At 38.4% G+C, this 27,986-nt stretch overlaps 1 protein-coding gene across 1 annotated transcript; it reads right to left on the reverse strand.

The window, feature by feature from the left end:
* LOC114454651 (neuroligin-4, X-linked-like) lies at positions 1-27,984 on the reverse strand. The gene is made up of 9 exons (XM_028435264.1): positions 27,803-27,984; positions 24,983-25,922; positions 23,343-23,495; positions 17,769-17,954; positions 15,993-16,443; positions 11,504-11,717; positions 10,819-10,943; positions 4,458-5,067; positions 1-1,150 (listed from the first exon to the last, which is right to left on the reverse strand). The coding sequence occupies exons 2-9, from the start codon at positions 25,536-25,538 to the stop codon at positions 743-745; spliced, it is 2,703 nt and encodes a 900-aa protein (XP_028291065.1). The 5' UTR covers positions 25,539-25,922; positions 27,803-27,984; the 3' UTR covers positions 1-742.
* Between the last annotated feature and the right edge of the window lie 2 nt (positions 27,985-27,986).

The following is a 27,986-nucleotide window of genomic DNA, read 5'->3' on the forward strand; positions in this document are numbered from 1 at the left end:
TTTTTTTTTTTAATCCATCTTCCTCACGCTCCAAACTGTTAATCCCTTACATTCGCTCTTATTTTTTTCCCAAAATCCGACTTCCTCTGAAGCTAATATTGCAGTTTGAAATCTATTTTCTTCCCTTTCTGATTTTTAAAAAGCGTCTCTTTTCTAAAATCGAAGTTGTCTCCCCTTGTATTTGCTCGATCCTTGGCAGAGGGGGCCTAGTGATCTTCAAATGGGGAAAAAAAAATTGCTACATTCACATTTCACAGGTTGTTCAAGTTGACATCAACAGTCTGTGTGTGTGTGTAATACTTCTGAGCTGCTAACTCCAGCTGAACCTGCTCTGATGCTCAGTACCTGAACCTTTTCGACACAGTGCTCTTCTCTTCTTCTCCGGAAATAGAAAAAAAGCAGACTTAATATCCATCCAAAGCAGATGCGGGAGACGGCGGAGAGATGTCTTGGCTTGTCGTCTCGATCCGGTGATACTTTGAATTATTGTGTCTCCTTAAATCCACTTTGTCCTTCTTTCTTCCGACATGCAACACACAGCTGTCTGTCTGTTCATCCTGTTACTGGAAAACGTCTTTCTTTTTGTCTCCGTATCGGTAACAATCCTGTAGGGTAATTAGTAGAGGTATTTAGGTCTTTTGCTTTGACTCTTCGTGTGTTTGTGTGTGTGTGTGTGTTTGTGTGTGTGTTAATATGCGTGTTTTTGCTCTATTTCTGTCCCTATGTGTGCAACCTGTTGTGGTTATACGCGTGTAGTGGAGTGTGTGTGCGTGGAGATGTGCGTGTGTGGCAGGTGTGTATTACTGTAGGGGCTGTGATGTGTGTATCCCGGATGAGGGTGCCCCATTCTCATGCCCACCACCGACGCAGGTGTCATGGGTGTCATGGGCGTAGCCGGAGTGACGGGGTGTGACCCGGGGGTGACGGGCAGGGATCCGGGGTTCAGCGAGGTCATGAGGGGGACGTCGTCGGGCGAGCGGCGCAGGGTGAGGGTGTAATCGGGCGGGCAGGTGAGACGCACGGTGTCCAGCGTGCTATAGATGTCCTGAGTGTCTAGGCCGTCCAGGGCGTCCAGGGTGTCCAGGGTGTGGTGGTGATGGGTGTTGTTCCTCTCATCTGCTGAGGCGACATCACACTCCAGCTGCTTCACCTACACAGGTCAAAGGATAAGAAGAGGTTTGTACTCTGGTTGAACTATTTCAGTGGTTCTCAAACTTTTTGGCTCAAGTACCCCCTTCTCTAACGTTTGAATGCAAGCACCCCTTTTGTCCGACTACAACATTTTGCCCTGAATTCTGTGAAAAAACAACAATAGAGCATAATGATGCAATGAAAGAGTGATAACACACATTTGTAAAGAATCTCATTTTGTAAATGAGTGGAATTAAACAGTATTTAGTGTCTCCTGAACACATTTATTGTTTGTCTTTAATTTTTATTGTTATTCAGTATATATTTCTCTTATTTGGTGTGTTTTTGTTGTTGTTTTGTGTGTTGTTGGTATTATTTAAATTATTTTCTCTCAATGTGTGTGTTTTTGGTGTCGTTTGGTTGTTTCTTATGTCATTGTGTATGTTTCTCTGTTATTTTTGTGTATTTTGAAATGATCTTGTGTATTTTTCTCTCATTTAATGTGTCTTTGTTGTCTTTTTGAGTGTTTCTGGTAATAGTAAGTATTTTTCTCTCTGAGTGTGTGTGTTTTTGGTGTCATTTTGTGTATTTTGTTGTTGTCTATTCGTTCTTTTTGTGAGTTGCTGGTAATATTTAGTATGATTAACTAAAAAATAAACATTATAAAGCCCCATATTCTGAATGCTTTCATTGCCGTACCCTCATTTGAGAAACACTGAACTATTTCATTGCACAACTTCTTGTTCTCTGTCAAGCCAAAACCCAAAGATTAAAACATCAAATAAAATCAAGGAGGAAAATTAACCATGGGGGGAAATTCTATTTACTCTTAAACATGTACTGTCATTGTAAGCACTATATATAAGCACTTTGTGTAAGTGGATGCGGTAATGCACTTTATATACCTGTTTTTATTGTACTTTTACTAGCTTAATCTTTTTAATCCCTTCTCCTGCCTGCCACGGAGACTGCAGACGAGAAGTAGCTCCAAAGCTATAATCTGTTGCAGTTCATTTTTGGGCTTCATTGATTTGATAAACAAATAAAAGCACAGAAAACAACAGCTCGGAGGCTGTGCATCCAGATGTTTTCTCTGTTGCACAGGCTGATTGAATCTTTTTTTTTTTTTTTAAATCTATGTCTTTAAACACACTGTTGGAGTTTTGTTTCTGTCGGCAGTCTACGGAGACCGGATGCAAATTCTTTGCCCCTTTTAATTATTCCAGTCAATACAGCTGCGATAATGACGACGGACCTAATTTGCAACTTTTGAAAGAATTTGGGTGAAAGTTGCAAATTAGAGTGGCCAAAGACAGACAGAAAAATTGGTAAAAAGGGTTCAAAGTGTAAATATTGGCTTAAAAGTGGTAAAGATGGGGGGGGTTGGGGTAATGTAATTTAAAAAGTAGGAACAATTACTTTAAACTGGCAAATAACGGGCATGTCAAATGGTGAATGTGGTTAAATTGGCAAAAATAAGCATGAACATGTTAAAGAGGTTAAAGTGACAATAATGGGTTAACGTATGCAACATTAGGTGGGAAAAGGGTTTATAAGTGCCAAAAATGTCTTGTAAGTGGAAAAATGTGCAGAAAGACACTGAAATTTGATGGAGAAGTGTCAGAAATGGTAGTAATGTAGCAAAAATGCATTAAAAGGAGCAAAACTGTGGCAAGAAAAAGTGATGAAAATAGGTTAAAATATGGCAAATTGTTCAAAAGATATCCTTAGTTTCTTGAAGGCATCTGGTGACCCTCTCCCAGGGTCTCGCGACCCCAAATGGAGTCCTGACCTCAAGGTTGTGACCCCTGTTTTAGAAAGTTGTAGAGCTACTAGAACATTCTCTGTCTTTTTGTCTACTTTCAGTCTCAATTTGGGATGAGCATTTACCCTCAAATTGAATCCAGTTCTAATCAAATTCAACATAACGCTACTATTTGTCATCGGAATTGCTCCTGATTGAATTTGAGTGATTTTCCGGCATTGTGCCACAGGCACAGCCAACATTACAAATATATATTTCCAGTATAAATCATCATGGGCCAACAAAAAACCCAATAGCAGATTTTTTTTAAGTGCAAGAACAAACATTCAGACAAAAAGCAAAAGAAGCTAACAACACAAATAGTAAGACATTATTTAAGCAGCTGGAGCACTGAGCTTCATTTCTGTACCTCAAATGCCAATTAACAAGATTCGTCAGCTGTGAAATAAATCAAACATTTAGCACTAACTGTGTGGGATTTCAAAACTGACGCAGTGAAACAGAGTTCAGAGCAGGGAACGTATCCACTGGATGAATTGGAGGCAGTTGGAAGCAATTCAGGCAATTGTGCAACGTTTACACAGGCTTTAAAACACCCACACTAATCACACACACGCACACACACACAGTCACACAAACTGATATCATCTGCTGATGACAGCCTGTGTTTGTAAGGCTCTAATGACGGCTTTTCTACTGGTAAAAGACAGCAGCGTATCATCACATGACCTCAGCTGACTTAAGGTTATTAAAAGTCAAATAACAGAATGGCTGAGTATTGAACACATTTTACCCTTGGGGTCAATCTGACCCCTGGGATATTTGCCTCCAGAAAATGATTTTCAGAAAATTGCTGACCAAGTTTTTTTGTCAGGCACTTTGTTTATTTGTTGAATACATAAATAACGACTTAAAAATTAACCTTGAACTCCACTATCAGGTCAAACTTTTAAATTAGAAATAATTTATCTTGAATAGTTTTCATCCAAATCTTCTCAAATTTACTGACAGCATTGATGACCACAAGAGTATGAACCCTACCGGGTGTGGTGATGATATGAGCTTTCCTGCAGCGCCACCATCAGGTCAAAGAGTTAGTGTTTCGTGAAAATCTTTTATCCACATATTTTCTAATTTGGGGTGCACATTCATGACTCTCACAGAATTCACTATATTGATTGATGTTGGTGACCCCCCGTTCCTTTCATAAACACATTTATTTACTCATTTTGATTTCTTTTCTGTAACATTTAGGGTTATTCATTATTAAGTCCTTTGTCTCACACACACTCCTCTATGTCACTTTCACTGTAAAAGCATTTTACACTGCTAAAACAGCTTGGGGTCAATTTGACCCCAGAGGAACACCAAAGCTTGCAATATGTGTTCAGCATAATGGGGAAAAAAATAACCCTGATAATTTTGTGCTTAATCATATGTACCCATCAAATTAGGAAAAGTCAACTATTATTTTTGAATGAGAAAAATTAAATGGGGTCAAATTGACCCCGAGGATAACAGGATGGTTAAACTATGTAGCTACACGGTCTGCTCTTCTCACCTGTAGCGACATGAGTCCCTCTCCCTGCAGGTGGGCCGCCACATCCGCAGCTGTTATGTCTCGTCTTGGGGGAGGAAGAGGACGTGGGCGGCGGTGCTCCAACCGCCTTTTATCTTTCTTGTAGAGAAGAGCTGCAAATGCGAGTATATTTAGAAACAAGAGCGACGCTCCCACTGCAATGGTCACAGACAGTTCAGTGGAGTAATCTTCAGGGGGGATGCGTACTCCGTCTTCCTCTCCACCTTGGCCCAGGGCGGACTCAGGTGGCTGCTGGGTGCCTCCTTGAGAGCCCGGGTGTCGTGTGCTGCTGGGGGGCCAACCTTTGGATAAGCGCTTGGTGTAAGAGTAGGGGGTGTCGTCCTGTGGAGACGGGCTGTGGGTGAAGGAAGACACCGACTGGAGGAGCTCGTTAACATGATGCAAGTGTGGGACCAGCTGGAGCCAGAAGGAGATCTTAGTGGCTCTGTAGTGATCTCTCACGCGGGGTTTCAGTCCAATGTGGAGGTACAGCTGCTCCTTTGGGGTGTATTTAGACCAGGCCACCTCCTCAAAGCGATTCGGTTTGGTGTGGATGAATTTAGTATCTTGAGGAACTGGCTGATTCGGATCACTAGAAAGAAGAAAAAAGGTCAATTTGTTAACATTTTTGATGCATTTAAATTTCAAATGTATTTATTTAGAAAATAAGCCCCTTGAGATCAATCATCTCATTTTCAAGGGGGTCCTCAAGATTGCAACAAATGACGGATACAGTAAAACAGACAATAAATAATTACAAAATACATAAGGAAAAACAACAAAACACAATATACACACACATACACAAACACACACACACTTGACTGCAGTTCATCATATTATATTTATATATATATACACACATAAATAAAAACATATACACACATACACAACCTATTGTAATTTACTGTGTGGGAAATTCTGAGAGTTTTAGTCCAGGCTTGATACTTTGTTTTATCAGTAATTATTGTTATTTGTCATACTTGTTCAATTTGTCATTCTCTTTGTTTTTAAGGCCTTTTACATTCTCGGTTGCCTTTTAAAATTTGACCAGGAACACCAGATGAAAACTAGCTTATTAACTCTGGCTCATTTACCACATGTCTGTTTAATAATGTTCATTGTCCCTTTTTAATAATCAATAAATCCAAAACTTCAAATTCAACATTTAATCAAAAAAATCAAAAAAAAAAGGAAAAAATTATAAATTGCAGCTTGAAAACATTTTTATGGTCTCCAAAGTATTGCTGCACTCGGAACCCAAAAAAATCGGACAGAACGTATTGGAAAAGTGCAATAAAACGGCCCTTGAGCTCAAGATGCCGACTCTGGATTTCGGGTAGGATGGCGGAGCACACTGTTAAATGTAAACAGTCACTTTCTCCTCAACTTTTACTCGTATGAGTCGTCTAATTTGGTGTTTGTGTAGAATAACTTAGCGGCATTTCCATTCCCACTCTGTTCATTTGAACACCGCTCTGCGTAAGTAGTAAGTGATGCCCATATAGTTCAATGCATTCTTTCTACAGTCTATGGTTCAATGAGGCATGCAGGATTCCCTTCGCTGGTGTGTTCAAATCATACTTAAAGTATATGATGTTTCTCTCTCTCTCTCTCTTAGGAGAAGGCATTTTTGCACCTCAAACAACATAAAAACAAACATCAGCTTGCTGTGGCCAGTCTTGTTTTCCGAGCTTACTGAATGAAACGCATTTACCTCAGAGGTTGAAATTGACAACCCAGATTTTTTCGGGTTCTAAGTGCAATCGAACACAGCATAAACACGACGTTTGTTGAAATTTTTACACATTGCATAGTCCTGTAAACAGTCCTGTACTTCATTCTCACTCTCGTGGTTTCTTGCGTATTTTTCACCATGCAAGGAGGACAAGGATTCTCTTGGCACCAGTTTTGTTCTAGTTTGTTCCCGGTGTTCTCCGTGATATTTGAACGAAGTAAAAACACTTCTTTGCACTGTTGCAATTCCCCATCCCACAATGCAATGTGCGAGAAATTTCAGCAAGTGGAGTATTCACCGTTAACTTTTTCCTTTCTTTTTGAAGTAATAGTATAGTAAACAATAAATAATAATTAAAAAAAAAAAAATATTGGGGGTAGCAGATTTTAAATTACAAAGACATGCTCATAAACATATACCGTACTAATAAACAATGACTTCTTGAAGATGAAGCAAAAACCTGCCAGAACTAGTAGCTCAAATTGCAGTTTGAAATCCTCAAAGCTTGCACTGTAGGTTTTTATCATGTCATAATTTATGTTAAGACCTGACTGCTCTCTTGGTGCTAAAACTGTCAATGTTATGAACCAATTTATGATGACGAATGCGACTTAAGGACTTCCGAAAGAAAAATGCCTGAAGCTCAAAAACAGTCTAAAAACACAGCTATAAAGAAGCAGTTGGCAGGTACTAGCAACATAGTGGCTTATCATTTTGCTTCAGTATTGAAATAGCACTGCGTCAATGAACGTGCCAGACCACACCTAATTTTAAGGTCATCACACACAGGAGCACTTGGCCTGTTTCCTAGTTTGTAGAAGTTGGACGTGCCAGAAAGGCTGATGGGAAACTAGCAAAAAACACCCCAGTTAGGCATGTTTTAGGCATCAAAATATGATGTTAATGTCTTCATTTTTTGTCCTGGTTTTTCGTTCTATGTCATTATTTTTAACTCAAATGTCAAGAGTCTCTAACAGAGGGACTGAGAACTCTCTGAAGATATGTAGTTTTACTCAAACTGGCACATCAAACATCCCCACACATATTTTCCAATCAATATCAAAACGGCACAAATCAAACTGTTAGCAAAAAAAGTTTTTTTTTCTGTGCACGTAGTAGCTTTGAGGTGTTTCAGCTGTAGATCATTGATTTTTGTCTATTTTTCTGTTTCTAAGAAAAACATCCCCAGTAATACGCAGCTTCAACTCCACAAGTCCACACCATGTGTAACCATAAAACTGTTCAACGTCTGCATTAAAGATGAATGTGTGCACCGGGCACGGTGAAAACACCCTGAAAAATCACCTCTCGGACACAGGCGGACAGGCACCGCTCTGTTGATTTACAGACTAAATTTCCATCTGCATCTTAAATTTTGTGAAGTGAAACAGTAGCACATCTTCACACGCTTGCCTGTTACACTCCATGTGCTCACTTGTCAATCAACTCCTTAAGAACATCACAAAAAAAAGCAGCAAGAGGAGCAAAGACTAACTGAGACACACACACGCAGAGATTTTATACACCTACACAGAGACTTACAAAATGTACATCAGGGAGCATCACATCTCCTGCGTTAAATTGAGTTGTTGCAAAGTGCTATAACCATCTTAGGGAGCCTGAGCCAAGAGTGATCTTTCTTCAAAAAAAAGACTTCCGCTTCATAATTAAAGCATATACTGGTGAAATCTGCACCTCCTTCTCCTGGCGTGGTCCTCTTCTGCATCTACATATCTGCTGCAGAAATGGCAAAAAAAAAAGGCATGATGGGCTAGAAAATGCTAACCTAATGCAATGCGGCAGCTTTAATGCATGCTCATTAAAGACAGTTTCTTCACATCACAGTCAAAACACGTGGGAGCACTGTCCTCATTCTTTTTTATGCTGTGAGATTGCAAATAGAGCACTGTGGTGATTTAGATCAAGTCTAAACTGCAGATGTCTCTGCAAATCTGAGGAGGTCTCAGTGGAAAGAGCCTCAATTGGATTAATTACTTGTAATTACTCACTTCCAGCACCGTAGAATAAAGGGTCCACCAACAATTACTGTTATCTTGTATATCATGCCACAGTGGAAAGATAAAAGCTTCTCCCATCAGTGTGATTTGTCAGGTTTGTTGTTTTTCCAGTAAAAAAAAAACAAGATGTTTCTGAGCTCTGTGTTCAGGCACTTGTTTTAATTCTCCAGTAATTAACTTCAAAGTCTTCTTGGTTCATTTTGGTTTCTGCATACTTAACCCGAACAGAGAATTTTATTCTTGTTTCGAGAACAAAGTTTTTATATTGGCTGCAGTACATACTCGTGGGAACTCGTGGTGCAAACCACCTCTTAGCATTTGATTCACGTCGTCCCAATACCTGAGCTGTGGGAACGAGGCGATAACAACAGACGGGGGTTTTTCAGTTGATGGAAGAAAACAAAGCACTTGAAATTTGCTGTCCCCAGGTGCGATGATGCCAGGGAAGAGGGAATGAGTGGTGGGACGAGAGGAGTTTAGGTGTGGGCTGTATCGGGAACACTGGTGATCACTATAATTGGTGATGCATCGTGGCTTTATTGGTGTCATTTGTAGTGGTTGCATTAAACCAAACAGCAAATCAATACAGAGCCACAGACGTGTGCACAAAACACTACTTAATGGACAGGAAATAAGTATAACGTGTGCACAAAATTCTAACTAACAATATAAATATTAATCCTGGTGGTTAGCGTAGTGAGTCACTGTAGCAATGGCAGATGTTAACAAAGAGGACCAGGAGCTGAGCTGCCTTTGCCGATGCCGTGTTGCTTTTATTTTTGTTTTGCAACCGTCAAAAGTGTTACTATGTGTGTGCGAATGTGTCACATGCATAACAGCTGACCTTTCGGTGCAAAGTGGACTCACTGCGGCTGTTGTAAACAGGAAGTTATGAGTTTTCACATGTTGTCTCTCAATGGCTGTGTTCGAAATGACATACCCGGATGTATACTATATCAGGACATTTTTTTAAGTGTGCACAGTGGGCACACTAGTCATACTCAACCACCCCATGAGGATCGCGAGAGGAACATAAAATGGTCCTTGGACCAGCTTCAAGCTAAAAGTCAAACATCCCCTTTTCAAAACAAAAGCATCTTTTCCTGTCTTCCATTCATTTTTTAACGCTTTTTTAAAGAAGGCTCTTGTTTTGAAGTTAACCAGAAGTTTAGTCAGTAGCACAATGGCGGGTCTCCGAAAATCTCCGAAATGTGTATACGCTTTATGTCGCTTTAATGGGGTATCAATCTTTCACCAATGAATAAAAAAAGCTACATGGCATATACCGGTATGTACATCAGGTATTATTAATTACTATTTCATGGCCCTGAATTAGCGTTTTGTGCGCCTGTCATTGCTATTTCGTAGCCACAGTATATAGATTTTTTTTTATCATGTCATGTCTGGGGCTCCGTAAATCACAAACTATCCTGACCATACATTTGTTTATTCAGTTTACAACAACGTGGTTCACAGACTAAAGCCCCGCTTAGAAGATGTGGGAAAAACAAGAAGTAAAACCTTCACATTTTTGAGATTTGATGATGTTTTTGTCAACATTAGAAAGTTTTTGGAGCCGGTTTAAAAAGGAAAGAGAAGACAGAGAAGATTCATCAACCGAGCGCCCTTGGATCTGTTCCTTTTGGATATTGCCTTGGCTATCCCCAAGGACTTTTTCAAGAGTAAGGTCACTTTAACTTTCTCAGCCTGAGTCCAAGAAACTAAAAGCTCTGTCAAGATTTGGACATGACAAAGAACCTGCGTGAACACTAGGCCAAGATTAGTCTGGAGTGCTGCTTCATGTCTGAATGTTTGGTCATTTTTTCTAAGATATCCAGTGATGAAACTGTTGCCATCAAAGTCACTCCACAATTTTCTAGACATAAAACAGAAACTAATTTACATATTGCATAAAATCCAGTTTTATCCACAGAACAAAGTCTGAAACGTTCACAAATGCTGTTCAGTTAATATAAAACAATTATTCATAAATATGTCAGACTTCCATCCACCTGAATTGTCATCAGGTCTAATTGAGGCAAATAGTAAAAATGTGTTTGAGGCTGAGATCTGCCAAGTTTTGTTTTAGGCTCTGAATTAAAGGACATGAATAAATTAGGGTTGTGTCACAAACACAGACGAGTACAGTATGAACACTTGTCATTGATCTAATGTCTCACTCCTTTTGGTTTTTCACACACTTTGTTCAACACTCCAAGTATGTTTAGAAAAAACCTTCAAAATTACAAATTTAACATTAAATCTAAATTCTGTTATCTTAGTGAAAGCAGGGAACAGATGAATAGCTGTCATGATTGGTCAGTCATTTCCAAAACAGCCTGTAAAGATGTCCATGTTGGATTTGGCCAAAAAAACCTCTAAGGGCAAAGACGTAATCCATGTGTTTTACTTTACCAGTTTAAAATCTAATTTACATCATATAATTACAAATTAATTTGGAAAAAAAAAAAAAGATCCTCATTTGTCTAAACTTAGAAAAACAGATTCTGCACATGTTTTTTCGCTTTAAAATAAAGACAAATAACACTTCAAAGAATGTTTTTCAAATGAGATGAATAAAGCTCACCCTGTTTTGGCAAAATTGGTCCAGTACGTCATCACCACTGCACTCAGCATCACGTCATTTTTAGAGAAATTACAGTTGAACAGATCAGTGGGTCCCAGCATAGGCACTCCGAACACGTAGGGCACCTACACACACACACACACACACACACACACACAAACAGAGAAAGGATTGCATTAATAGAAGGCAACAAGAAACCAAACTGCCTCATATGTTTCAGTAGCAAACCTGGCCTTAGCTATCATTTTATCTGCAATTTCCACATCTATGTAATCCAATATCCCTCTCAAATTCAATTAAATGTAAAACATACACCTCATTATAAATGCACAACCAAACCTATATGAACAAGAAAAATAATAGAAAGACCAGAAATGGTCGAAAACATCCCAAAATTGAATATTCATGTCAGACCTTTAAGGAAATTAATTCCAAGAACATTGTGAATAATTTCAGGCACTGGGGGCTTTGCATTGAGCAAGATGAGCCGACCTATATAAAGCAGCCTCTAAACCTAAAGAATTACTGTGACTCATAATTAATTCCCATTTTCCCATTACTCAACTCATAATACTCCATTATTACTCAAATTAGCTCCACTCTTCTGAAGAATATTCCCTGGTTGCTGATCTCATCCCATGAGCCATTGAAAAACATTTTCAGCTGCCACTTCAATCCGTCTCACCTCATCGCCGTGTGCCGAGTCTGCCCATGGTGGTGTGGCATCACTTTGGCAGTGATGGTAAAAAGAGTAAAAGTAGGTGGGAGATCCATACTGGGCGTGAAGGTCGGCCGTGGCAACGGCCGGCGCCACCCACTGGTGGTCGGTGAAAAGCGCAACCAGCGTCTTTCGGCGAGTTTCTGCGTTGTCGCGATCTGCCCAGTCTGTGTACATAAACCTTTAAAGAATACAGCAAGGTTAGCCAGGAAATTGGTTATCAAGTTTATTATTTTTTATACAATAAGCCAATTATTACAATGGCTTATTAAGGCCACATTAAAATAAAATAAAAAATCTGGCCACTACGAGATTAAAGTTGTAATATTTTGAGGAAAAAAAGTTATAATTTTTAGGAGAATAAAGTTGTATCTTAATAAAATCGTAATTTCATGAGATTAAAGTTTGAAGGGTTATAGGTGTTAGTTGCGTTCACTTCAACACGGAATTCTGAGCGCTATACAATTACGAGTTTTTTTAAGATACAGGTTTCTTCTCATAATATTACGACTCTATCCTCAAAATATTACATCTTTAGTTTCCAAATATTATTACCTTAATCTAATAAAATTACGTCTTTATTCTCCTAAAATGTAAACTTTAATCTCCAAATATTACAACTTTAATCTCCAAATATTATTACCGTAATCTAATAAAATTCTGACTTTTTTCTCATAGAATTACGACTTTATTCTCATAAAATTACGACTTTAGTCTCATAAAATTACGACTTTAGTCTCAAAATATTACGACTTAATCTCCAAATAATATTACCTTAATCTAATAAAATTACGACTTTATTCTCAGAAAATTACAACTTCTTTTTCAAAATATTACGACTTGAATCTCCAGATATTATGACCTTTAATAAAATTACGACTTTATTCTCAGAAAATTACGATTTTAATCCCGAAATATTACGACTTTAATCTTGTAGTACTCAGATTTATTTTAATTTTATTGTGGCCCTAATACGCCGTTGTAAAATAAGGATATTTATTCCATACAAATCAGTACGAACATTAAAAAAATGTTGCTAAATAGATGTTTCACTAACACAATGCTTTTTTTAGACACACATCTCTTGCTGAATACAAGTAAGCGCTTCACATTATTATCAATATCAAAACAGAAAACAAAACAATTGGTATTGATTTTTTTTTTTTTTTTTTGGCTACAGATAAAGCAACACTCAAACACCTTTCTGTGCAACACTCTTTGTACTCATTCTGTCACCACGGCTGCAAAAGTGACTTGGAACCTTGAAATATGCAAAATGGTAAATGGTGCATTTGCATAAAACCATCCTCTCAAAGGGGTTAGGGTTAGAACTGAAATCAGGTTACACGAAAATACGTAATTACAGTAATTTATTGCACCACCTGGTTGACACACTGTGTAATTAGACAAACAGGTGCATGTTAGATTCAGGCTCAATGACAACGTCTATATGCTATACGTGTTTGGGTGGAGCATGCAGCCACGCTGAATTCAGCTAAAACATGGATGTGTTTTGTTTCACATTCATCTATAGAGGATGAATTATCATTAACAATACATTTTTAGCTGTAATGTCAGCGAAATTAGCTGCTCACTTGATGAGACAACAAAATTTTACAGCGTCAAATCTGCAAAGGAGGAAGTTTGTGGATACGTTTATAGCAAAACATGAAGGAGCTGCATTGGATTAGTTCATGTTTAGGAATGAGCTGCAAAAATGGTGTTTGTTACCGTTCATTGTGGATGTTATCTAACATCAGCTCACCTGGGATCAGTGTTATAAAAGTCCTTTTTGTGATTTGGTATAATAATACTATTCCCTGCACTTTAGTATGAAATGCACCTCAAAAAACCCTTCTTTGAATCTCAAATCTCTGTTTTAAAAAATATAACGTGTCCAATACAACTACCACCACAACCCATATATTCTATGCTTTGTATTTAGCATTAAATACCATTTTCTTGTAGGTTTTGCTTACAGTTATCGTGCACTATTCTGGCATACAGGGTACAATTAGCATAAATTATCCATTGGGGCTGTGACTTCCAACCAGGGGTCTATTAAACATTTATCAATTTATTCACATAATAATAGGAGAATTTAAATTCCCACCTATTACAGATGCCTATTTTTTAAAAAGTAAACATGCACCACACAATTAATTCTAGCCATCTGACAATGAACTGAGTCACGATACTGTAAACACACTTTAAAAGGCGAAGCTAGAAATCTAAAATACAGCTGAAAAACATCTGGAAAACATGCATAATGGCTGCAACGCCTCATTACTGTTCATGTAACTCCAGTGATTCCCAACTGTGGATACACATACCTTGTCAGCAGGGGTTTGTAAAAAATGCAATATGCATGTATCAGGGGTCTCCCTGCTCCTCGCATTTGAAATTAATGAAGGTGTCATTGTGCAGCTTTGCAAAAAGCTTGTAAAGAGCCTTTTCTCACAATCAGGCGTGTTAGGGCTAAACAAGGAGGTACTTTTGGTGTCCCAAAAAGGATTAGGAGCTACAAAAATATTAATAATGGCTGAAAAACACTACTTTAGTGCACAAATGACAGAGAAAGGTTTCTCTTTTGTGTGCCTTCACTTAAGCTATCACAAAGGTTAATATTAATCCTGTGTAGCACATGCCAAACTCAAGGTTCGGGGGCCAAAGCCGGCCCTTTAGCGCATCCAATTCAGCCCGCAGGAGAAAGTAAACAGTTGTAGATATCTTAGTTTCTCCAAATACACAAATTCAAATATAACTCCACCATTTTTTTGCAGGGATCACAGTTTTCCATGCTTGTATCACATGATAGAAGTCATGTATAATCTGAAGTTAACAAAACAAGTACTAGGTGTCCCGATCCGATATCAATATCGGTCCTATATTAGCCTGAAAACGAATATCGGATATTGGATTCAAATTTCTGGATTTTCTGATTTTTTTATTTATTTTATTCAATTCACTATTCAATAGAATACTGTAGATATTGTGTTGAAGGTTAAAAATTATGCAACCAGATGGTTAATAATAAATGGGTCAGTTTTTCTCATACCCACTGTTGCTGACTATTGTTCTCTGTTTGAGTAACATCACTTGATCAAGCCTTTTCTAACATTCCACACTACAAAATAAGTAATTATTTTTTATTTTTTTTAATTAAAGAAAAAAGAGAGGAAAAAAAAAAAGTATGTATGATTCATGCTGATATCGGATCAATATGTATCGGTCGATACGCAAGGTTGTAAAATCGGTATCATATCAGAAATGAAATCCACAAATTATTCCATCAAATTTCCAGGAATAAATCTAATGTGGTCACACAATCAAGGAAATGTAAGTGACGATCCTGCAGGGATTGACATATCTGTCACTTATTGCTTGGATATCGTCCATGCCTTACGTACATGAGTTTGACACCCCTGCTGTACATGGTATCTGGGGTCTGCTGGTTCTCATCATATCGGTAACACTTTGCTTGAAGTTTTATACATAAGACGGACATTATGCTGTCATTATCTGTCATTACCATGAACAATGTGTCATGAAGGCGTTAAGCAGTCATTAAGTGTCATTCGTTAAATGATGACACCTTTGGAGCTAGGCATTTTTTGGGTTAGGTGGAGGGATCTAGTGGGGTTAGAGTTAGGTAGGAATAGAAATGTTTAAAGGCATGGGCTACAGGAACCTCTCCCCCTCCCTATAACAGTAGATTTAAAATAGTAAAATAAAAATTTAAAAAAACAAAATATCTAAACCAGGAATTAAAATACAAAAGTTTAAAAAAAAAAAAACCCTCCAATAAAACAGGTCTAGAACTCAATAAAAGAGGAGAGGGTCTGCAGCTTCCTGTAAGAATAAAAATCAGATTATCGACCCACCCAATTGAAACATAAATAATTTAAATATGATATAAAAGATAAAGTGCTTATACCAAGATGTGCAGGAGGGGGTTGGGGAAGACCAGGGTTCGGGAGTATCTGATGTTAGCATTAGGCATGGGGAAGAGAAGGTTAGGGTAAGTAAAAATGGGTTAGGGTTAGGGTAAAGAAGAATGGGTTTGGGTCGTGGGGAAGGGTAGTTTAGGGTAATGGAAAATGGGTTAGGGTTTAGAAAGAATGGGTAAGGTGTGGGAACCTGGGTAATTAAAGGTGGGGATGGGGTGCTTGCATCATACGTTAAGGTTAAGGTTAAGGTTAGGGTTAGGGTTAGGTGTAAGGGTAACAAGGGTTAGGTTTCGGGTAACGAACAACACTTAATGCCAGCCTTAATGAAACCATATTCATACTAATGACAGGTGTCATGTCATAATAATGACAGCATAATGTCAGCCTTTATGTTTAAAACTTTAAGTAAAGTGTTACCATCATATCTTACATCTTGGGTGAACTGTGCTCACAATGTCAGTCTATTTCACCAAATTGTTATTTCACACATTCCCACAGCCACTCACCTGATGCTCTCTCTCAGCGTGTCTCTTCCTTCAGGGTATCCATACAAGCTATCAACAAAGTCCGACACAGCAAAATCAAAGTCTTCGGCAGTAACGCCGTCCTCTGAGTCCACGATGCCCTCCACAAACTTCACGCCCTCGCCCTGGTTAACCCCGAGCATCACGTCGTAGTTCAGAAACTCTCCTTGCTCCATCAGAATCTGGGGGTCGTCAGGTATAACGTCGCCATCGATCACCGGGGCGAAGGCGGTGTGATACTTGGCCGGGGTGATGTTCTGCTCCACGAGCTCACGATAACTGCGTCCCTGGAGGCAGCCGACGAGTTGAGCGCTGTCGTCGATGCCACAGCCCACCCTCTCACCAAGCTGCCTGGCATACTTGCTTGGCTGGTAGTTGACAGCCCAACTAGCTAAAGCGCTGCCGCTTTGGATGATGGCTCTGTGAAATAGGTCTGACACACATGAACACACAAACATGAATACAAATGTGTTTGTATAAACTATACATACATACACAGAGGCAGTCAAATGCATTTATGAATCTGCCACGCACCCACACACACATATGCATGGATGCACACAACCATATGATTGCACACTGGAAGGTTACACAACACATTTGCACTTATAAACAAATGCAGAGGCACAGGAATGCGCTGAAGTCAGAGACATGCATTATTTAAATATGTGATGGGTCAACGTTTGGGCCTCAGGTTGAAGTGGAAAAGGGTGAAAAGTAAAAAAAATAAATAAAATAAAAACAGATCTGCTCTTAGCCGCATGAATCACTAACTGGCTCCATTATCACACAACAACATTTTAAGCTAAAGCCAATAAATTAAATATCAGCTCACTGGAGAAAGTGAAATGCATTAAATGTTGGTGCTTTCAAGACCTTCATCTGCATGTATAAAATCTGATCCATATAAACCTATCGCTCCAATGTTTTGATGATTAAATCATTTAATTAACTCTCCTATTATCCTTGTGGTCAATTTGACCCATTCAGTGTTTATCATTCAAACAATATTAGTTGACTTTGTTATTTGCTTCATATTCCATGACCGTTCCGAATCAGATGGGTACAATTGATTATGCATAACATTGGTGTTCCTCTGGGGTCAATTTGACCCCAAGCAGTTTTAGCTGTGTAAAACGTGTCTGTCTGTGAGTGGTCCATGTGTGACCTTACATCTCTACACCTGCAGGTGTAGATTTGATACTTTTGAGTAGGTACATGGCAGGGGTAGAGTAGGGGGGGGATGGGGATATTCTCATGATAACTTTCCCACACCATAACCCCAAATAGATCAAGATATGTAATTAAACATGTTTATGATAGGAAAGGGGGGTCACCAACATCATTCAATGGGGTTCATTCTGTGAGAGTCATGTAAGTGCACCTCAAATTAGAAAATATTTGGTTGAAAGATTTTTTTTGGCCTGATGGTGGCACTTAGAGAACAGGTCAATGTTTCATTATCAATGGGTTATTTATGTATTCAAGAAATAAACAAAGTGCCTGACACAAAAACTTGGTCAACAATTTTTTGAAAATCATTTTTTCTGGAGGCAAATATATGTGGGGTCAGATTGATCCCAAGGGTAAAGTCTGTTAGTGATATTTTAGGGAATATTAGGAGGGTTAAAAACAAGGATGTCATTGCATTTAAAAAGACCAAGAAATCCTGAGCTTTTAAGATATGCCAATAAAACACATTTACAGAAAACTCCAATGGCTTATTAGCTCATTTGAATAAATGGAAAAACAACTTACCCTCTGAGTAATGAGACAAGGTTAGAAGGCTCACACAAGAAGCTCCAGCACCAGAGCCAAACACTGTCACCCTGCCTGGATCCCCACCAAAGGCTCCAATGTTCTCCTTCACCCAGCGCAGAGCCTGGATCTGATCAAGCAAGCCATAGTTCCCTTTGGCTGCCTGGTCTCCTGTACTCAGAAATCCTGCAAGCCCAAAGAAAAAGAAACAGAAGTAGAGTTGGAAAACAAAAAAGTAAAAAAAAAATTAAAATTGCTTTAATCACAAAATAAATGTACAAATATGCAAAGCTAGGGAATGGTTTAACTTTGTGGTTCCCAAACATTTTCTTGTCGTGATCCCATTTTTAAATCACAAATTTCTGGTGACCCACACTTTTTTTTCTCTAAAATTAGTTTACATTCATATTTGAGAAAGTGAAAGTATAGGATACAGTTGTTTGAGATTGTATGTGGTAATTTAATTGGGAAAAAAAACCCCTATAATGATAGTTAAGCTTTCTACCTCATCCTTCTCTGTATATATATTTCTATGTATTGTCTTTTTAAATGTGCAAAATAGATAAAGAAAAATAAAAAAGTAAATACAATTTTAAACATTTAAAAAAAAATTTAAAATTTTTTTTTTAAATGTAGAAATTTAAAAATATAATTTTAATCTTTTTGTGAAACAAAATTATTACTAGTAAAAGAAATGTTTTTTAAATTTACTGTATTTTATTTTTTAAATGTAGAAATTTAAAAATATAATTTTAATCATTTAAAATATATTATTACTAGAAAAAAAAAATATTCTTTAAAGTTAGATTTTTTTTAATATAGATATTCAAAAATATAATTTCAATCATTTTTTTTGTGTGTATTATTACTAGACATTTCAGGCAGCCTCATTTTATTTCCAGACGACCCCACATGGGGTCACAACCCTAAGGTTGGAAAGCCCTGGTTAGAATGCAAGGTATGTATTAGCAGTTTTATTTTGCACCTAACTTCATCGGTTTCTTAACATAGACCAAATGTAAAAGCACATCTTATACACAGAGACACACAGGCCTTAGTAATGCATTAAAAGTTCCCACTGCAGCTGTCCGTGATTGCCTTTACCACAGGCAGCATGTAAACACTGAGAACACTAATGGCTCACTTGAGCACAAAATATCTCATTACTGCACAAGTTCATTTCTATGAACCCCAGACATCAGACTATAATGAGCAAGACAGGCATAAGTAAGATAGTGTATTTCATTAGTTTGGGGCCTTTTGTCAGGAAGCAAAAAGAAAAAGAAAAAAAAACATCCTTAGGAGGATGACATTTGGATCAGACCCAGGATGTCTTCATACACTTATTAGTGTATCATGTCCAATCCTGTTATTTTAGTGTTTAAATTATCATGCAGTGTTACTTGTGCTCCAGTTTGAAATTGTGTTACACTAAAATTAGCTGAAAAATGTTTATATGCCTAACTGTACATATATGAGCTCACCTTATGCATCTGAACAATGACGATGGAGGCGATGATGATGGTGAAGAGGAGGCGGAGGAGGAGAAGGAAGAAAGCACCTCTTGAGAATGCGTGATGACCATGATGATGATGATGGTGATTATAGAGATGAGGAGGAGGAGGGGGAGGAGGAGGAGGAGGAGGATGGCATCAGCATTCAGTAACAAATGTGTGGGAATGGCTATTATTTGAATCATAATGGGGATTTTTTTGGCTGCTCTTCCTTCTTCAAGGTCATCGCTCTATAGAAAAGTGTCTCACTTTTTGACGGCCACTATATGTGTGCCATTCCACATAATTAGGGTTTAATAAAAGCCTTGGGAAACTAATTAAAGGCGTCTTTTTTTTTTTTTTTTTATCTTTCAGTGTGCATTTAACATTCCTGCACCCCATTTTCTAAAAACCTCCTTTTTCTTTTAATCAAAAACTGAACCTCATCTAAAATTAATGCCTTTTTCCCAAGAAGAGAAATAACTTTTAGAATTTTGATGTCGTGTGTATTTAGAGCAGTGGTTCTCAACCTTTTCAGCCGGTGACCTCCAAAATAAAGGTGCCAGAAAGACAGAGCCATCTTTAAGAGGGAATAAAGGGGAGAGATTTTTGGGGGCCATCCACAAAGTCATCAAAATGATGGTTCATTGTTCTATGAATCTGTGATAATCACATTTATTTATTTATCTGAATAATATCCACTGTTATCCAGGAAGTGTATTATTATTTGGGCCACAGTATATAGTCATCTAAAGGATGTAAATCCTTGTTTTAATCAGAAACAAAATGGATTAAAATTGACCAAAAATGGTGGAAAAGGTGGTGAAATTGGGTTTTAAAACCACAGAAAATGGTTAAAAGTTGCAAGTTAGAGTGGACAAAAAGTGGTAAAAAGGGTTCAAAGTGTCAATATTGGCATAAATGTGGCAGAAATGGGGGAGAGAGAGTTGGGGTAATGTAATTTAAAATGTAAGAACAATTACTTTAAACTGGCAAATAATGGGCATGACCAATCGTACATGTGGTTATTTTGGCAAAAATAATCATGAAATATGGTGAAAAGAGGTTAAAACTGACAATAATAGGTCAACATATGTGACATTAGGTGGGAAAAAGTGGTGGAAAGGGTTTATAAGTGCCAAAAATGTCTTGAAAATGGAAAAAAAATGTGCAGAAAAGGCATTGAAATTTGATGGAGAAGTGGCATGAATAGGAGTAATGAAGCAAAAATGTCTTAAAAAGAGCAAATATGACAAGAAAAGTGACGAAAACGGGCAAAAATGTAGCAAGTTTGGTGTAGTTACAGGAAAAGGCAAAAAATAAGCAAAAATAGGCTTAAATTGTTCAGAAAAAATATTCTTAGTTCTTGAAGGGATCTGACGAGCCTTTCCCAGTGTCTCGCAACCCCAAACGGGGTCCTCACCCCAAGGTTGAGAACCCCTAATTTAGAGAACAACAAAGCAAATGCAACTAAATCAAAAATAATTATCCAAACTGTGCCATACTTTCCATATATAAATAATTTGCATGCATTAGTCTATTCCACAAATTCATGAAGGTCCGACAGCACATCAGCATTAACTCAGACCACTAATGATATAAACACACTTTTCCTAACCTGATGGCATATTTGAGTGAATTACATCATATGAATCAGTGAAGAGTGGACGACTTTATGCCACTTCTTCCCCAGACCAATGAAATATGTATCCAGTGGACTTAATCAATATGAGGACAAACTGCACAAATGAGTCCCTTCCCATCCTCTCAGCAGCTGATTGTTCATAATATACAGTAAACCAGGAAAGGCTTTAGTGATTATTAATGTATTTTTATGTTTTTTTCAACCCTTGAACTTTGCATAGCTGTTAATAAAAGAAACCCATGGGGATCAGATTTTCACTGTGCGGAGAGTCATGGAGGTAAAAAGGATCAGATTAGAGGCTATTCTAGTAGAAGCGGGGGAAATGGCCTCAGGGTGTTTATTTCCAAAGGGAAACCCATAGCAAGGATGTTTTTATCCCAAGGAAGAAAAAAAAACATCATCCAGGCACAGAAAAACAGAAATGCACTTTGGGTAAATAAACAACTCGTTAATAACTTCCCCCGTTTGTAGCTCTTCCGAGGATCAAAAAATCCAGAGAACAAAAGCAATGTGTATGCGTTTTTTTTTTTTTTTTCTTTAAATGACCAGAATAAAGATGAAATGTTTTGTTGGAAAATAAAAACGTTGTGTTTTGGAACACTGTTGTATGCTGAGGGAAAAGATTGGAAATAAAGATGAGAAGCAAGAAGCTGGATATTTTAGAAGTTCAAAGACAATTGCATTTACACAGCACAAATTGCATCACCTTGTACTGTAAACCTTATGATACCAAGCCCAACAAACAAATAGCAGCAGAGAGAAAACACTAAATATAATTTATCGTTTGTAGAATCATTAGTTTTTTGACAATATTCATCCAACTGAATCAATTAAAGAATAAGATACCCATGTTTTAACAGGGAATGCAATTGATAATCAGCATTTAAAGCCTTTGTAACATTTTGTAACGACACAAACAATGACATGCTGATGTGATCACATCATGATTGCATTTCTCCTCTCTGTAAGCCACGACATAAATGAAATACTGTACGGTTGTTCTGTGACACAGTCGTGATATCAGATCAAAATGGCAGTAATTAGAACTGATGCTGTTTTTGCCCAAGGCCAGATCATGGGAACGAGTCATTTTAGATGTTTTCCACTATATACAAACCCGATGGCTACATACAGTGTATATGGCTTTCTAAGTAAGGGTGTAATAAAAAATCAATTTGGGGATACATCGCGATATTTCACCGCACAATTATCATATCGATCCAAAAACTGTCAAAATAGATTTTTTTCATCCTGGTTTTAAGCAAAAATAATTTAACATTTTTCTAATATATGCATTAAGGGTATAAGAAAAAATAAATTTGGCAATATATTGTGATATTTCACCACGCGATTATTGCATCGATCCAAAAGATGTCCAACTTAATTTTTTATTTTTTTACCATGGTTTTCAACAAAAAAAAAAAAAGATTTAATCACGCTAACATATGCATAGCACGTCAACGCCCGGTCACTAGATGTCAGTGAACCACATTAAACCTTGTTAAACTACCTCACTCCTCTATGCATTTTAGCTTGGAAGTTAATTGCACTTTATTTCTATAAAAAAGACTGGGCTCTTTGATAGATGTTAAAAAGAACCTTTAATTACATGTTTTGGGACCATATCAATCATACATTTCCATGGTATTTTTGTAGCAAATGGACGTAATCGTGGGCTTCCCTAACTCATCTAAAGTGTATAAAATATAAAACTACTAACAGTAGTTGACTCTATTAACTAAAGGTGTAAGAAAAAACTGATTCTGCATTATATCGCAATGTTTCACTGCACAATTATTGTATTGATCCAAAGAATGTCCATAACCATTAGATTGCAAACATAACCTGCAAATGCCCAGTCACTAGGTGTCAGCGAACCACATCAGACCTTGTTAAACTACTCACTCCTCAATGCATTTTAGCTTGGACGCACTTTATTTTCACAAACCATACTGGGCACTTTTATGGACGTTTCTTTTTTCTTAAAAAGGATTTAAGAACTTAACAGAAGAACTGTTGTAGAAGCAAAAGTTAAAGCTTTTTGAAAAATGGAATTTGACAGTTTGATAAACACACCACCTGTTTTTGATATTCGTACTTGAATTACAGTTTGTCACCATTTATTTGTTCTCGCCAGTTTAAAATACATGAAATAAATTGTATTTCATACAATTTTTTATTTCTAAAGGTGAAATTTGTAATTATAGATATCACGACATATCACAATGTATACTGTATTGTATAGTATCAGGATATGTCGTATCCTGAATCGAATCGTATCGTCAGATTCCTAGTAATGCACACCCCTATTACTGGGATAAAAAGGACCATACGTCCACTTTTACTGCACACTTGGGGTGATGCCAGTAGAAACCAGTAAAATACAACAGCTTTCCAATGGCAGATAGAACCGATATGCAACATATATTACTTTACCGAGCACTCCGAGGCGGTAGTTGAGGGTTATGACAATGACATTGCCGTAGCTTGCTAGCACGCTGCCATCCATCATGTTCCCTGTGCCTTCTGTATATGAGCCACCGTGGACATAGACCATCACAGGCCGCTGACCCCCCTCCTCATGGATGTCTGAAAAAGAGAGGGGAAGATGGATTGGGTTACAAGGACGGACAAACTGACAGTGTTCAAACCATCAAGGTTATTATAACACGGACCACTGCGTTTATATGTGACTATATATGCACACACTGTATTCCTGGTTATGTACACGTTTGCATCTAAATAACCACATGCCCTATTTTTATTATGAGATCTTTCACCAAGCGTACAAACACACACACACACACACTCAGAGAGAGAGAGAGAGAGAGAGAGCAGGAAAAGTCTGCAGCTCTCCTTCTTCCCTATATTTCATATCCCCTCACCATCCTTTTTCTGCAGGTGGATATATATTGAAGATGTGGGAGTGTTCATTGCCATGCTGTGTGTGTGAGACTATATGTGAGCTTAGGGTCACATGTATGTGTATGAACCGATATGTATGCATGACTGAATCTGTGTCTTTCCCACTTTCCTCCACACGTAAAGACGTAAAACCCCGTAGCGGAGGACGCAGGTGTCTGCATATTAATTGGTGGCTGAACCGCAGAGGTGCAGAGGTGATGAAGGTGGATTTTTAAAGCAACTGTTATTTTTGTATCAACATGGTGTGTGTGGTGGATGGATGGGTTGACTATTGAAAATATCCCTGAAAGCCTCCTCCAGGTGTCACTATCCAATATAAAGTTAAAAAACAAACTACACATGATTTAACTTTATATAAATATTGCCTCAATATGTGGAATATATAGGGCTGGGCGATATATCAAGATTGAAGTTCGCATTTTCTATGAATTTCTTTTAATATTGCCTACATTGATATAAACTACATGTGCATATATGTGCATATATTGCTTATTTTGTTTTAAAACACTTGTTTTAGGAGTCACTGCCTTCACTACTTCTCAGAACAGCATTAAAAAGTACAGTTAGATGTATTTCAGAGTGCGTCCTGACCCAGACCCTCCCCTAAACAAGCCACACTACAGAGCTCACTCACACGTGCTGTCATTTAGATGAGAGAAAGCCAAAAGTGGCACATTTTGTGCAACCGTTTGTTCATAAATGTTCAGGTCAGTTCAGTTTGTTTGTTTCAGTCTAACAAGAAAATATTCAAAAACATACAAGACTGAAACAGGAAGAAGCAAAAGTGCTTATGTGCCCAACATAAATCGTTACATTCAAGTTATCTTTCTCAAATAATACACACAAAAGAAATGCAAGCATTTCACAAAGTACATTTGAGTTGCTTTTTCAAATAATGCAATGGCTGATGCAAAATGTGCCTATGTGGCATTTTGCATCAGCAAATTTAACACAGAATTGTCTTTCTGGTCAGACTTCATTTGAATGTAAATGATTGAAATTTATATTGTATGTTGCCATTTTGAGAAAAAATATCAAGATATGAGTTTTGGTCCATATCGCCCAGCCATAATACAATGTAAAGCACTTGAAATGTCTATGAAATGCACTATATAAAATCCAATGCATTATTATTGTTATTATTCACTCACCGTCTTCTGTTGGCACATAGATATTGAGGTAGAGACAATCCTCGCTCTGGTGAGTAAGATACGTCGCTGCTATATCCAGGTTAGCAGTGAGCCAGGATGGCATCATATCTCCCAGCATGCTCCGCTCGTCCAATGACTGCGGGCACACAGGAGCAAACTGCGTCACATTTCGTATTCCTGGCCAAGGAAGAGGTGGCTCAGGCGCCTGAAAGCGTCGATCCCCCGTTGGCGGCCTGGCATAGGGGACTCCCAGGTACTGGACCACAGGCCCAAGGAGGTCTGAGGGCAGTGGGATCAGGATGCCTCGGATCCGGCCCTGGGCCGTGGAAATAACAGGCACAGTGTGTTGGGCCAATGAGGCGGTGAAATAGCCCAAGATGGAAACCAAGAGGGATAAAAAGCCAAAGGAGCTGGAAAGGGATCCAGCAGGAGAGTGAACTCTGCAGGTCCTCCACTCAGACATGATGGTGTGTTTAGGAGCCTCTATAATAAGTGAAGATGGAACCTGTGCAGGTTTCAATGAGGAATCCAACTTTCCATAAAACACCCACTCCATCCACTTCTGGCTCCTACATTCAACGATCTTTTCCTCCTTGTATGTATGTGTGTATGTGTGCGTGTGCGTTTGTTTTGGTGTGAGTCAGTGATTATATATTTGTGAGTGGGCACTGGGCAGTGACTCAGTCAGTTAGTGCCTTGAATTGCATGTAAGTGTGGAAGTATTTAGGAGCGTGTGTGCGACCTGGACCGACAATCTGAGCATGGGTGCACGTCTGTGTGTGTGTGTGTGTGTGTGGGTGTGCGTGTGTGTGAGTGGGTGAGTGAGTGAGTGAGTGAGTGAGTGAGTGAGTGTGAGCTTCCTGTTATGTAAACAGTAGCATCACTGTTCCTCTGTCAGTCTTTCCTTCCGGTCATCCCCATAACAAGTCAAAACTGTCGCCTGTAAAAGAGAGACAGAGGAAGATTAAGAAAAGACACATTTATTTAGGCTTCATCACAACATCCACAGAGCAAAAACCCAACAAAAATGTCATAATGACTATTTCTCACACATCAGTGCTGATTTTGACAACAAATTTGTAGTTGTAGTCATAGTCTTTTGACTAAAACTATAGTGATTATGACTATCTCAACAACAGTATATTTTTAATCAACTAAATAACATTAAGATTTTAGTCGACTAAATCTGTTACAGATATAGTCGACTAAAATGTAAAGCAGTTTATGCATTTTTTTTTTTTTTTTAAGATTCAATTACCATTGAAGAACCTGATATGGGAGGGTATTGAAATGTTTGTAAATACATAACACACAGATTTAATGTGATCAATGCATATGACCACATGATCACATGAGATCTAATTGGATTTCATCCCATGTGACAAAATCATAGATTAGTTTTTATTAGTCAAAGAAAAGATAAATGTATTTCTTTACTTCACATCTGTCAAACTCAAGGCCCGCTGGCCAAATCCGGCCCTTTAAAGCATCCAATTCGGCCCGCAGTAGAAAGTAAAAAGTAACAGAGAAAATGTGAATTTATGTGTAAATTACCAAATAATCCATTTGTAGATATCTCAAATTTACCAATTTAAATGAAAATGTTTCGGGGCTTGTATTTTTCCTTTGTTTACATCACATTAATGTATTAATCTTGCAATTTCTCACACAAAATTTCTCTAAATTACACAAAAATTGGTAACAAATTCAGGTGAATTAAACTGATATTGAATACTAGGGCACAATGATGATTTTTTTTCCCGCTCCACCTAAAATCTGTGGCCCATGAGATCAAACTGGTCCGTATTTGGCCCCTGAACTAAAAGGAGTTTGACACCCCTGCTTTAATTAGTTATAGTTTCGTTATTGTCAATTTAAAAAAAAAAATTGTAGTCGATGAGAAAATATGACAGAATTTTTTTTTAGTCAACAAAAATGAGACACACGTGCCACTGCCTTGGTAGGACAGGCTGGGTGTTTTTTTATTTTTTTTATTTTACCATGCTATCGATAAAAATAGATATGGGAGTGATAGATGGGCGGGGGGGGGGGGGGGGGGGTTCCTCTCAGCTTAACTTGGTGTCAGACTGTCAGGGCTGCTGTATCACATCCCCACTACACACTGTTTCACAGATCACAAGAACCCTGTGGGGGGATGGGGGGAGGGCTGTCACGTCACACGCTTAATTAAACCCTGAATGCACCACAGGGCTCCTGACCTGCATGTAGCATAAGGTAGGAAGCAGCAGCAGTACACGCACGCGCACAGTTCTCTGTGCTATTTCTTTTCCACACGTGCACTTTCTTACACGCATGCACTTTCTTGATCATCATGCGCACGCACACACGCGCGCGCGCGCGCACACACACAGGAGCATCAATCTCAGTATGATCACACACGCGCACATCCACTTTAGGCTGCACAGATCTATTACTAATATTAGAGTGGGAGAGAGTCGCTCCTCCCTGTTGGATTGTATTGGTGTCGCTGTCCAAGGTGCTAGTTAACATTCCAGTGGTGATCACACACATGCTGACGAATAACGCTCCATTTATCAAGGCAAAAGCCCCGCCTTCCACCCCAATTCCCTTTGGTTATATATTCATACAGAGAGAGCCGCTGTATCCTCAATTCAATGACAGGAAGCAAGAAGAAATGACAAGGAGGGGAAAAAACACTTGTGAGGTGCTATTCTCTGTCTAAATCTGGAGCTGACTTAAGCAAAACACACACACACACACGCGCGCACACACTACAGAAAAACCCGCAGCATAAAACCCATAATGACAGTAGAATAGAATGAGATGTGCCGTACGTACCCAACCTGGGTGTAAGGTGTGAGATGCTCCGGAGCATGGCTGCTTCCTCACATCACCGCAATAACTGCTGCTGCTGCTGCTGCGGCTGATCCGACGTGCCTGGGATGGGATATGGGGAGATATTCCTGCTGCTGCTGTAGTGCAGAGTGGTGACAACGTCTTCTGTGTGTGTGTGTGTGTGTGT

This window comes from Gouania willdenowi, chromosome 21 (genome assembly GCF_900634775.1).
Source record: "Gouania willdenowi chromosome 21, fGouWil2.1, whole genome shotgun sequence".
Classification (NCBI taxonomy): Eukaryota; Metazoa; Chordata; class Actinopteri; order Blenniiformes; family Gobiesocidae; genus Gouania; species Gouania willdenowi.